This window comes from Chiroxiphia lanceolata, chromosome 6, assembly GCF_009829145.1.
Source record: "Chiroxiphia lanceolata isolate bChiLan1 chromosome 6, bChiLan1.pri, whole genome shotgun sequence".
Classification (NCBI taxonomy): Eukaryota; Metazoa; Chordata; class Aves; order Passeriformes; family Pipridae; genus Chiroxiphia; species Chiroxiphia lanceolata.
Genome location: NC_045642.1, coordinates 17,026,247 through 17,040,218, shown reverse-complemented (window position 1 = coordinate 17,040,218; position 13,972 = coordinate 17,026,247). Strand labels below are relative to the sequence as shown.

Genomic DNA, 13,972 nt, shown 5'->3' with positions numbered 1-13,972 from the left:
AGCAGACCTTCCCACAGCTTTTTAAAGCTCCTTTCTGGCTACAAAATTTAAGTGATTTTCCCATGGATTTTCTGAGCTCTTCGGCTTTAGTGGTTACCTAATTTTTTAAAATTAATTTCAGCATTCCGTGGCTGTAAGCAGCTGCTGTTTTTTTCCAAACACTACTTCTGCAGAAAGACACCAATGCTTTTTTTTTCTTTTTCACTCCCCCATGCTCTTTAGGATTACAGCAGCACAAGGGTATGTGTTCTTTAACATCTCCATCTGAAAACTATTATAGGAAACCAGTAACTAAATATAAACTGTCCAATCAGAGCCAGAGTCAGCCACATTGATGCTGGGATCCCAAAATGCTATCATGGACAAAAGAACTTACCACAGAAACACAGCTAAAGCCTACTTGCCAACACAACTGCTTCAGAAACAATGAATTCCTGCTTCAGAGAGGTCTTCTGGAGAAACGTGTTTGTTAACAAAGCCCCTTACTTTTAATCACATGAAAATAAAGATGATAAACTTGCTGAAGCAGGCAACTCTACAGTGAGGCAATGTGCTATACACATTACCTCCTACAGTATTTTCAGTCAGGCTGCACCTAAAGAATTCTTTTCTCCCCTCTCTCCCTACACGTACGCATTCCAGAGAGCACACACAAGCTGTAATCATCCTCACTGTGGTAAAGACACATGGGAGGAGGAAAACATCTTTATGTCTCCTTAAGATCCCTTCTGACAAATGAAGCATTCTTACAGTCCACTTTTCTTTTATTCCCTTTCCCAAGTAGAATCCATAAACTTCATCATGGATTATTTGTTCCCAGGCTAAACATTCATCCAATTACTGCTCTGCTTCCAAGGGAAATTTCAACAGGACCATTTGGCCCAGTTATTCGGACGTTAGCTCAAAGAGCAGTTCTTTAGATAACAGAATTAGTATGGATGACTTACCATTTTCAACCATCTCCCAGATACTCTATGCTTTGAAAACAGCATTAAAAGATCTATTTCAATTACTATTAAAAAAATCCCTTTTAATAAGGAAACTTACATTTTAAGTAAAAAGCTGGGTACAGAAGAGAATAGCCAGTCCTCTACTATTTGGAAAGACTTACAGTACACTCACAGCCTAATTATTCATCCAGGAGGAGCTTTGCATATGAATGAAACATCTTTCTACATCTAAAAAGAAACACTCACTAGCAATTTCAGTTCTCCACATCTGGCCAGGAAAGAGAGGAGACAGAGTGCCCATATGTACCCTATTTTCCAGACGCCAGGGTTTTCACCAAGTGTTAAAATGTTACTTCTACAGCATTTAGTGTTATTTATACATGTATCCTTGACCCTTTCCCTCCAATGTTTTTGAAAAATCTACTTGAGTTTGTCTATTTGACTACCGAAGAGAACAATTCACTCCTTCTTTTGGAAAATACCCACTAACCTAAGGCTTAACCTTGTTTTCTACTGTCTTGCATCATAACATGCCCTTATGGGCCGGCCAAGTTAATTCCCAAAGATAATCAATGAAAGACTGAGTTGTTACAAGAAACAAATTTGAGGTTACTTTCCTGGTCTGATTATACACTTAGAGCACTGCACCAAACCAGTGGGTCAGTCAGGTTCACTTTACTTCTACCTAACTACTTCGCTAATTCCAGGCTTTAAACACTGCAATTAGAGGAACAAAGACCTTACAGGTCAATATCAATTGTTGCTCTGTAAGGAATGAAGAAGCAAAAGAGGTGAACGAGGACAGGAAAAACTGACTCTAAGACATAGCTGGATGTAAATGTTTTCCCCAAATTCTGCTAATTCATTTGGCATATGGAAGGACAGTGCTGCCTCAGCTTCAGAGCCTGAGGGGATTTCTCTGGCCAGAGCTGTAAAGAAATCCATTTCAGTGACGGTTTTGGCTTATTATTGAAAATAAAGAAAAAACCCTGTGTGGGGACACAAGGGGTCAATATACAAATGAAAGCCATAACACAATTTCCTACATTCAAACAGAAAGCCTACTAATAACAGAGAGGAGAAGATCTTTAATTTTGCTTTTTAGAAGATCATTTTGCTTGTTTTTTAGTAATGAATACAAACAGCCAGTCTGATTTAAGGCAAAGATGACAGCGGCACTGAAAGGGTTATTGCAAGCACTTATAATAAGCAAAACAGACAGCGTTGGAGAAAGTTACACAGAACTGAAATAACAGAACAGCAATCCGGCCTGGAACGGAAAAGGGTGGGTGAGAGTTTTCTACCGGACCAGGGCAAAAGCCAGGTTTATAATTTAGAAAAAATACACAACCCACATAAACTTCTCAAGTAAGAGGATAGGGGAGGAGGGAAAAAAAAAGAAAGGAAAAAATACACACACCATTTTACAAGGCTTTATATCACATTTTGCCTAATCATTCTTAATGGACATCTGCCCAATGGCTCAATACCGGAAAGACCAAGCTTTCAGCATGTGCCAAACTGTCTGAGACTTCTGGGCACTCTGCCTGCTGTGAACCCCTACTTGGGGCAGTTTCCTGGAAGGTAGGCTTGGAGCGAATGAACAGATCCACTTTGGAAGGGCTGTCCAAAGAGTTTAATGTAATGTAGTTCAGTATTGGACCTCACAGTGCTCAAGTGCATTGTTGTTTCGACTTATTTTAATGATTTTTAGGTTTAGAAAGAGAAGCAGCTAGGACAGAATTAATAATTAATTTTGGTGTTAAAGAGAGGTCCTTACACAGGGTTAACAAAAGTACTGTGGCAAAATTAATGTTTCAGTGGGAAGTAAATTGCCCTGCTTCCCACAGATGGGCACTAAGACCAGTCACGTGACAACAGGTATTTATGTAACCTGTGGCAAACGGCTGTAGAGCTTGAAGATCCCTATTCAGATCAGGCCCCAAAACTCTCTCCATCTCAAAGAAGGCTCATAAAGTAACATAAAAAAATAGTAAGAGAATATTGATGTTCTTGGCAAGAGTATCAAGCAGAGTAATTTAGAGCAGCACTAGCCCTTCAGCCCAAGAACAGGAAACAACTGTATGAATTACCAACATGCTCCACCCAACAAGTCCCAGCCGGTATAAAAGTCTCTGCTGCAAAATTTAGCTAATGATACAACCCAGGAGAACTCTGGAAGTACCACAGAGGGAGGAGAGAAATTTCTGAGAAAGACTTCAGCTAAAATTAAACCTATGGGGCACATACAAATCCTGAAGCCTACAAAACAAAAAGTAGTTAAGTTTTCTACTGCACAACTGGCTTCTTTTCTCTTTTACTTTTTTTTTTTTAAATTAGCCAAGTGGTCTCACCCTAAGGTGCTAAAAGCTACAAGCAATTTTTCAACTTACAAAAAAGTTTAAAAGTAGATTGATTTGTTAATAATGAAACAGTACCCTGATTCCAATACAGAAACCTGTTTATCCTACAAGTAAACTTGTTATAAAGAACCCTTAACAAAGAAAGGAAAATTCTTTAAATACTTTAAAAAAGGCTCATACAAATTATCATCCTGTATTTGTAGAGTCACTTATCAGACATGCTTTTTGCCTTACCTTCAGAAAGAAGCAAATTCACTATCTCAAAACAAATAAATACAGTATTATTTTTGCAGATTATTCTGTTCTTCTAAATTAATGCACATAACGAAACAGCTTCTCTGAAACGAAGTGCAAAGTGAAAAATACTGTGCACGTCAGTTGCAAAGGCAGCAACATAAATCATTTGAACACAGGATTTTTAAGGTGATCCTAGCAAAGCCCTTGCCAAATTTGACTTCAGTTGCTGTTATTCACATTTTTCCAAGATCCTAAATGTTCAACAAAAAGCCTTTGTAGACAAATCCCAGACATAAGCCTTGTCATCCATCCTTCAAAGAACGGCAAGAATACTTCACCCCAGTCAGAGTCTGGACCTCACATTTGAGAATATCAGAACATTAACTAGCATTTACATAGCACTTTTAGAAATGTTAATAGCGCTTTGGAAAAAAACCCTCAATCCCTGCAACCTGTGTCGGTGATTGTTACAGTCACTACAGTGGAAAAACCCAGGAGGAAATGGTTATAAAGTGAAGCAGATAAAAGGAAACGACTTGGAAACAGAATCAAAAACTCAGTGCTGTTTCTGTCTTTCCCCATTACTGAGGATAAGACACACAGGGCAACCATCTGCACTGGTTGTTTTCAACTTTCTAAGGCAGAGCAGCAAATGTGAACTAAAACTCTAATAATGCCAGAATACTGGACTTTCAATATCAGATCCCTGGTACTTATAAAATACGCCCTGATTCTTTAAACAGTTTAAGGCCAGGACTGAAGGATCTGCTACATCTATTAGCTAGCTTATGTCTTCCACTTTGGCATCTCTTTTCCCAAAGTGTAAAATAGCAATAACAACACTTCGGGAAGCACTTGGACAGTCAGGACCTAAGACAATGCAAAGTCTAGGGTTTAATGGCATGAAGTGACTCATAGAAGGCCAAGAATCAAATGAAAGAATAATGTAATTCAGAAATCCTCAGCTCTCAATTCAAACCTCACTGCTTAGGTCTCCTGCCTTTCCAAACACCTCTTACACCAGAGAAGCTGCATTTCACTCCTGAATAACTGCCCTTCATTCTCTCATCTGTGAGCACACACATACCTTCTCTAAAGATTTTTGTTGAACACGGAGCTCAGCTCTCAAGGCAATATGGTAGACAAAGACTGGCTTCTTACTTTGTATGCTACCATTCTCAAGTCAAAAAACTACAATAAAAAAATTGTATACCTGCCACTAAATTTCATCTAAGCTTTGCCCAGCTACTGCCTGGTCCCATTTCTGGTTTTACAGACTTCCACTGAGAAGTAGTCCCTCGAGCTTATGCAATGGGAAAACCTGCAATGCAAGGTAATTCCTAACTCCTTACATACACATTGTATTGCACCCCTGTATGCAGTCTTATGCAATCAAAGTGTTTAGCCTAGAAAACTGATGTTAAATGCCTTCAGAGATATGACAGTATACTTCTTCAGAAGCAACAGATGATCTGGGAGAACATAGCAAATAATCCTATTTTGAGAATAAAACATTAATTCAACCTTAAAAGCAGAATTTCCAAGCTGCCCCTGGAATTCTTATCCTTTTACTGTACCGTTATGTAGAAGAAGGACAATGTAAGGAGAACGAGTAAACTTGCTGTGAAAACCCAGGTTAGATGAGAACCAGTTTTTGGTTGAAAACTGAATAATCAAGATGTGATTCAGTTTAAATTTTAAAAACTTAAGATAATATTTATTCCCAACAGATAGGCAAAAGAAAGCCCATATAGCAAATTAAGAAGGGCAATTCTCCTTACATGTTATTCTGGAATATCTACTTATCTAATGTTTTGTTATTGTTGCTGTTGTTATTTACTTTTTTATTGTGCTTGGATTTTTAGTGCAAGTTCATGTAATTTTGCTTAGTCACAAAGCTACAGTAATCAAAGCAGTCTTGTCTGCAATGCTGTGAACAGGACTCAAGCAAAAACTACACTAATTAGAATGCAATTTTCAAAGGTCAATTACCACATCATTAGCCAAGCCATTCACATCTCAGCAGGTGGAATATTCTCCGGTTTTAGATGGTGGAATGGGACAAAATGGATTAAATTGCTTAGGGTCAAATAGTACAGTGTGTTGATGAGTAAGAGTTAAACTCCAGTAGCTTGAGTAGCTCATAATGGGCCATTTTCACACTATGCCCTTGTCCCTCTGACACCATCTTCTGTCAAATGCTTAAAGAGATAGGGCAAGCATATCTTCCAAGCAGTGTTAACATCCTCTTGCACTGTGAGTAAATCTAATTTCTTTACCTTAACAAAAAACAAAGGACCAATTAGCAAAAAAAATGCCTGGCTGTATGTCCACGGTCACATAATTTAAAAGTAAAAGCATAAAGAATAATCAGCACCTGTAACCACCCTGTCTAGAAGCAAAATAAAACAAACAAATAAAACACAGGACACAGTACAGGTTGTCCTAAAACTGTTTCTAGTTCAATAACCAAAGCTTTAAAAAAGTATATCGTCAGAGCAACTTTTAAGGGATATCACCAGGGTAATAAAATAAGCATGGGTTTTCCCCTCTGGATTTTAGATATGTACTGCATGGTACATATTCAAAAATATGTCCATTAAAGTGATTTTGGGCGCCCAGTGTCAAGCAAGTCAAGTTTCCAAACACATCAGTCAGTTCCAGACCGCAGGCCTCACTGCACACACGGATTGTAACTGTGCAGTTTCAGTAGGATACTCGCAGGCACCTTTACAATGGCACTTGCCCAGCCTAGACTGGCAAGCTGGGCAAAGACACTGCTGGGTTCAGCTCCAGGGGAGGACAGAAGGAAAACCCTAATAACTGGAAATTTTTCTGCCTCCAGCGGAGCTGGGTAGTTCTTCCCCTACCCATCCAGCTTTCTCTTTATTTGTAATTTGCAGCCATACTCACTCCATGGCTGTATTTAACCTTTATATCATACATCAAGCTCCTGCACCAGCACAGCAACCTTCAGATTTTCAGGTGCTCATCTGACAACTGGAAGGGCCTATGAAAAATTAGTACAAAGCAAACTTAACCATGCATGGTTTCTCCAGCTTTGGCCTGCCTTTCACTTCAACCTGCAACCCTCATATCTTTTTTCCAGATACTCCAAATCTCAACAAAAATTTTCATCATGCTTTAACTCCACACATCACTTACAAGTCAACTTGCACACTAACCCCATTTCTTATTTAGAACCTGAGAGAGATCGTCATTCAGAAAGTCACTTCTATTATTTCCTTCTGACAACTAATTCAATTAATAATTATGGCCCATTGATATATTGATCAGACTCTCCATATCCTAGTATAATAATGGGTTATTTGCTTGTTTAGAAACAAAAAAACCCTCACTACACTGATAGAAAGTAAAACAAAGGTCAACTCAGAGCACTGGAAGCTAGAAAGGGATGTTATAATACTTCTGCTGTTAACCTTTAAAAACATATCTATTTGAAGTTTAAGTGACAAAAAGCTTCATTCTTCATAAGTGGTAAAAAACCTGAGGCTCTTCAGTTTTGTATGAAGCATTACCAGGGCACAAGTCAGTTTTGGTCCTATACCAGACATAACCGTTCTTATAAAGCTTTGTTGCAGGTTGTTTGTATTTTATTTCTCTTTTTTTCCCCCCAACATTTTTTTACTCATACACCACACTTCTGTAAAAATATACACATCAAATAATTAGGATCACCAAGTGAGATGCCTTATCTCTACCTCTGAAGATACAAGTGCCAATAAATGACTGTGCAAGCCCCCGCAAAACACTATGTGCCAGTGACTTTGTCTCATCCCTTTATTGTCTCTGCCCCTTCCAGTTCCCCCATCCCCTAAAGAGCAGTTGATATTTTAGTCTTCTGACCCAGCCTAAGGAACATCACTACAACACTTGAACACTTGCTAATACAGGTCACCAATTATTATTAACCAAAATAATTTCAAGCCCCCCCCACAGAATCAATTTTACCGCCAAGGCCATCTTTTCCTTCGCCTTCACTCCACTGCTCATATTTTGGTGCACTCACGCAAAACCCAGTTGGCTCCCTTCTGTGGGAGCAGTAACCTTGGTACTGCAGAGGTTCCATGACAACAAAAAGATAGTTCACACTAAGGGTCACTGTAAAGCAATAACGTGCTATACTGAAAGTATAGTGTGTGTGTTTGCATGAAATCTTTTTACATAAAATCCCACCTTTCACCTGCAGGAATTTTAACGAAATTCCATCATTGTGCTCTCCAAAAATTCTATGACAAATTTTACAAACCCCACCCAAGTGCAACAGCAAGTGCTTTAAAATGAAAAATGACTAAGTTTTGACTAAGCTATTAGAAACAATTGTGTCAATCTTTAAGCTATGTTTTGTCCTTCTCTACAGATAAAGAGTCAATTTAAATGCTCTTCTCTTTTTTTTTTTTTTTTTTTTTTGGTGACAGAAAGGTGTAAAAAAACTGCCATGAACTCAACAAGCTTCTGAAGAAGACAGGTTTTTTAAATTTTCTTCTTTTGAGCCCTGGCTCCAAAAAAATTACAAAATCACTCGTCTGCTCTTTTCTCATACCTAAAGAAAGATCTGCCTATTCATGTTGCTATACTGCACTATGCTACAATTACACATGCCAGAATCCAAGAAATACCTGAAGTTACTGCTGCAGAAGTGTCCCACAGAAACCTAAAATCATGGCATTTACAACACAAGATATGCACAACATAAAATACTTTCAGCAAAGAATCAGCAACGACTCATGTAAACACTGGCAAGCTACTGAAATTCCTTTTCTGGCAAGCTGCTGCTCTGAGGAAGGACTACGGACATATGGGGGAAAGTTTGCAAATGCAAAGAACATGCCACATTCAAACTTAGCAAAGAATCCAGTTTACCAGTATTCAATCCTAAAACATATAAGGATTTCGGATTTATCTTTTTTTTTTTTTTTAAGCAATCATATGAAAATTAATGAACTGGCACATGGATCATATTATCAATTATTCATTTTTTTCCCCTCAAGAAAAAGATGCATTTAAACCTATAAATTGGTATTTTACTTTGCAACACTATGCAGCTGTACTCTGTGCTATGGAGTTGGAAATACATACTGCAGTTGGAGAAAAACATAACCTGAGCACAGATACCCTGCACCTCCCTAATTACAGATTCAAATGGTAACTGTGTGTGGAGCCTCTGGAATAATTACAGTTCTTACTGATACACTATAGGTGATGATATATTGAGTAATTTAGAGAGAAACAAAAATAAGACAAGCCTTATAGCAGTAAGGATGTTGCTGTGGAAGGACCTACTTTTTCCATTACAAGAAGTTTATAATATTCATCTGGGTTTCAAATTTGGAGTTATTAATCAATATGTAAATTGGAATTTCTAGACTAAGATTTCTGTTGGTCTTTCAGCTACATAATCCTACCAGCAAAGTGTGTTAAAACATCAGGCTAACAGGTTTATTTGCTGAACAAGTACAGTGAGGAACTTGAAAACTACTGTTAATTCATTGACATGATCTTCATTACAAACTTGCATATTCTACTCTTAGGTCTCATGCTCTAATTGCCCCATTAATTTTCAATCAAATAATAAACTACCTGCAGTGATCTCACCAAGAAAGCTGCCAACACACTTAGCTGATAAAATAACTGCTTTGGGAATCTCCTCTCTTATCCAGAAAAGACTTTTAGCTACAGCTCAGCTCTAGTTGGCCAGGGAATGCTGACACAATGCACACTCCACTGCCAAGGTCAGTAATAAGAAACACACCACCACTTTCACATGGGATATACAATAAACATTTGAGGATATTTTCATCTTTTATTTTTCAGAAGTCTTAAGTGAAGGAAAATAGTTCAGTTATGCATAGCATCTAACTTTCCCCAGAAAGTCTGAGCCTTCTGAGAGCATCCTTTAGAGGATAATGGCCCTGAAATCTGTGAAGAGATGTTTATTGTGTGCATTGAAAAGCACAGTAATAGGAAGGAGCTGCTTCACGACCACATTCTTTGAAACATCTTGAGAAATGAAAACTTACCTCGTTTCAACTTAATACTCACAGGCCAGCACACAAAGCAAAACCATTTTCAGTTATCTGGCTGGTTACCATTAAAAATGTGCAATAGGTGATGCAAAGAATTCTCATTCTAAGGTTTCTCTGGAGGTTTAAGAGGCTCTCACAGGAAGAAAAGATGGGGGATATGATTAGCTGACATTTCCATTCTGAGAAGAATAGAAAGACTGTGCCATCCTCATAACTCAGAAAGGCAGAATATTATTCTCTAGTATTACAACACTTATTAAAGCACACTAAAGGAATAAAATATCTTAGCTCAGTGACTTTAGTACATGAGAAAAATAATTCAGGGGAACATAGCCCAGTCATATGATCATCTCACCTGACTGCAACAGACCCCACCAAACACCACACTGAAGTAACTCACAGCTTCATGACAACAATCAAGATCAAACTTAAGACCGGCTGGCACAATTTTATCTTCCTACAAACCTTTCTGATTTCAAAATCTCTAATATGCCAAGAGCTACAAATTTAAGTGACCCTTTGTACAAGGGAAAAAGATCCAAATCACTCAGGTGAACTCCTGTAACAGACAACTAAGATGCCCTCACATATACAAAGCAGTAAATGGAGGGGTGCTTAGGCCTCTAAGGAAAGGCTGCTCACCTTCCAATACAGCACAGCAGCTCCCCTTATCTGCCCCTCACCCTTACCAGTACTGTGACCCACAGAGCAGCTCCCCTCCTCCAACCCTCCTAGTCTCAGACGCTTCCTGTCTCCAGTGGCATTTATTTTCAGCCCTCAAGATTCCTTTCTATACGTTCCAGGAACCCTCTAGCCATCCTCTGTCCAGATGGCAGACTACAGATGAAGGGAACAGGGTCTTGGAGAGTCTTTTCTTGGCCTGCTTCTCAGCAGCCTGCTGGAACTTAGAGGCAGGCTGAGTCCCGCACAGACAAGGCTCTGTTGCGCTGCGAAAGCCCTTCAATCCCTCTCCACAGTTTTCCTCAATGCCCTCTTTGTCTTCAAATAAATTTGTCTTAAACCTTTTAACGGCCTCTGCTTTCCAGGGGCATGCTTTATACAATCTACTCCCTACAGAAAGCCAATAAAAGGGCAAAGGAAAGGGATCTTAAGCAATGCTCTAGGAGACAACCAGAGCCTCAGTTTTTACTAGCAGATGCTACTTTGACAAGCAGATGCAAAATAAAAAGGTAGGTGATAGATTTGAGTCCTGTTGATCCCTGTCATCTTCAGGAGATGTTCTGAAATGTGACAAATACAAGTTTATCTACTTGATTTCACTAAGGACCATCACTCTACAATGAACTATTTTCAAACTATGACTCTCCCAGATCACTAGTCCTTATCTCTGAGACAACAGAACCAGATTATTCTGTAATCACAAAGACCAACACAGTTTCATCACCAACACTATACATTCATGTACAAGCTTCAGAGAATGACTGACATCTTTTATTTGAGAAAGTAAAAATTTCACCAAAATAAAAATAAAAAAAGAAATTTAAATTTTTCTCTTTGTTTCCAACTGAAGCTTCACTGAACAGTTTCATAAGTTTAGTAAGATCTGTTCAGGATTCCTTTAACTCTAGTAATATCAAAGGCAATGACATTACTTGATTTATTATATATATAATGAAACAATACTTCCAAGAGCCAAGAGGGTTTAAAACTGAAATAAAGCTGCATGCTTCTGAGTAGAATATATTTAGGCATAAACTATTCTAAAATCAAATGCAGTAAGCAAAGCCAATTCCCCATTTAAAGACTGGAGCTATCAGGAAGACTGCAATGTAGCTCTTGGCTAGAAAGATTACTTTACGAAATGAACTGCAAGGGAAAGAAACAAATTGCAGAACTTCAGTGAAACTCAACTAGGGTAGGAAGGGAGAAGTTACAGAGAAGCTGCAGCAGCGCAGAAAATTTCCCATTTTCAGAAAGGACCTTAAAAATTCAGCCCCTGAAAGGAAACGATCAGGAAAGTGGTGGGAAAAATCAGGCAAAATGCATCTTTGTCTTTTTGAAGGTCAATTAAAAAAAAAATGCATCTTCCTTGGGGGTGTTGTGGTTTAACCCCAGCCAGCAACCAAGCATCACATAGCCACTCACTCACTCCCCTGCCAGTGGGACTGGGGAGAGAATTGGAAGGGTAAAAGCTGGAAAACTCAGGGGTTGAGATAACGACAATTTATTAGTGAAAGCAAAAGCTGTGCACACAAGCAAAGAAAACAAGGAATTCATTCACTGCTTCCCATGGGCAGACAGGTGTTCAGCCTGTCCTGTCTCCAGGACAGCAGGGCCTCATCACGCCTAATGGTGACTTGGGAAGACAAACATCTTAACTCCAAACATTCCCTCCTTTCTCCTTCTTCCCTGCCGAGCTTTACATACTGAGCATGTCACACGGTATGGGATATCCCTTTGGTCAGTTTGGGCCACCTGGCTCAGCTGTGTCTTCTCCCAGTGTCTTGTGTACCCCCAACTTCCTTGCCAGTGTGGCAATACGAATGAAGAAGCAGCCTTGGCTCTGTGTAAGCCCTGCTCAGCAATAATAGAAACATCTCTATATTATCAGCCCAGTGTTCAGCACAAATCCAAAACCACAGCCCCATATCAGCCACTGCGAAGAAAGTTAACTCTCTCCCCAGCCAAAACCAGGACAGTGGGAAAAGCAACACAATCTAGAAGCACTGCAGTGCCATTATCACACTGGTGATGGCATTTTTTTTCAGTCAAGTTCTTGTTCTTTAGGTTTACCACTCATTTTAGAAGGAAGTTGACCATGCCCTTCTGTTGCTTTCACAATTTACATGTCATAATACTGCCTGTGAAGTGATTTCTTTAGTTTCACTTTGACAAAACAAAAAGAATCGTACAAGAACTATCTTGAAGAAAAAAAAATCACCACTCCTTTCTAGGAAAGTTTGAAAACTAAATGCTATAAATAAGCCACATGATATAGCCTGACCAGATTTCTATCATGTATGTTTTATCTTCCTTAGCATTTGTACATTATTAGAAAACAACCCTTTTCAGAGATATGCATAAAAATTCCTAACTAACCTCAAAATTGTTAAAATCCTTTTCAGTATCTCCTTTCATTTAAGGGGTGTGATCTATTTGCTTGCTAGAATATATACTAAGTACATGATGATATCCATAGCGCCTCCCACAAACATTTAGGATTGTCTAATTGAGATTTATCTGCTCTTATGAAATATCCACTGTGTGATTTACAGTCATTTACTCTGTAATAGCTGTAGCTGATGAACTGGTTTTAAGTTCCTGTTTTCTCTCTTCCCTTCTTTAGTTTCTCGGCAGATGAAAAAAAGGCGCAGCTTCAACAGAAATTATTTAAATTCAATATATACATCCATAATCATTGTTTGGCTACCACTAGAACATGACCTACATCATCTTAAAATCTGACCTAAAAATTATATTTAAAACTGAAATCAGTTACAGTCCTACAAACCTTATCCAATATGAGCTACATCAGACATAGCTGGAGTGAACCAGGTACTAAAATCACAGAAAATGAAGTCAATCAGCTACAGAGTCAATGCAACATAAGAGGACACAGTAAACTATCCCCATAATGATCCAAGACTCTCACCCCTTGCCTCTGGAAAGACGGTGTCTCTTATGTCAATGATTTATTAACCAGACACTGAGACAAAAGCCAGAGAATTGTGAGGATGGTTTACAGATAGTAGACCAAAAACCAACAAGTGTGGTATGACACATCTGGCCTCTCAGCTGAAGCCATGTCACCATGTCATCCGATGACACCCTTGGCCTGAGCTTTCATACCAACCTTTCCCTTGTTGACTCCTTGGTCAGCAGCTATCTGAAAAACTTTATAGGAGTAAGAGTGTGAAATGAAAAAAAAAAAGTATAATCCTTTTAAAACTCATACAATTAGTCATACTTTGAAGGAAACCTAGAAAAAAAAAAAAAACAAACCAGAATTTAAATACCCAAAGAAGGCCCAGGTAGCTGAGGGAAAGTAGAGAAAACAGTGACTGCCCTGACACCTGGGAAGACAATCATCTATCAGGATACACCCATGGAGCAAAATAACAAATATGAATGAACACATATTATGATTAATGGAGATGATGACTGCTTTAGCTGTGAATTTCTAGATGTCGTTGCTTTTAAAGTAGGATGGGAAGTGCACATGCCTGGTCCAATAGTTACAGCTAAGCTGTAATAGCCTTAGGGGCAAGTAAATAGACAAATAATTTTGCACTGATTATTTTTGGCAAGATAGGAGGAAATAAAAGAGTTTGCTGTATTGGAACTTAAGCATTACTTCCACGTACCTGTTTTCAATTCTGGTTTTAAACCTACAATCAGTCTAGCATTTAATGTG

At 38.6% G+C, this 13,972-nt stretch overlaps 1 protein-coding gene across 3 annotated transcripts in view; it reads right to left on the bottom strand.

Moving 5' to 3' along the window:
* The window catches only part of MOB2 (MOB kinase activator 2), a 113,465-nt gene that overhangs the window by 60,932 nt on the left and 38,561 nt on the right, over nucleotides 1-13,972 (bottom strand). The window contains exon 1 of one of the 3 annotated variants that reach the window (XM_032691149.1): nucleotides 6,464-6,483. The exons of the other annotated variants lie outside the window; for them this stretch is intronic. Coding sequence (XP_032547040.1) covers nucleotides 6,464-6,468 — 5 coding nt within the window. The 5' untranslated portion in view covers nucleotides 6,469-6,483. Of the gene's footprint in view, nucleotides 1-6,463; nucleotides 6,484-13,972 lie in introns of those variants that run through there. 3 annotated transcript variants of the gene reach the window in all.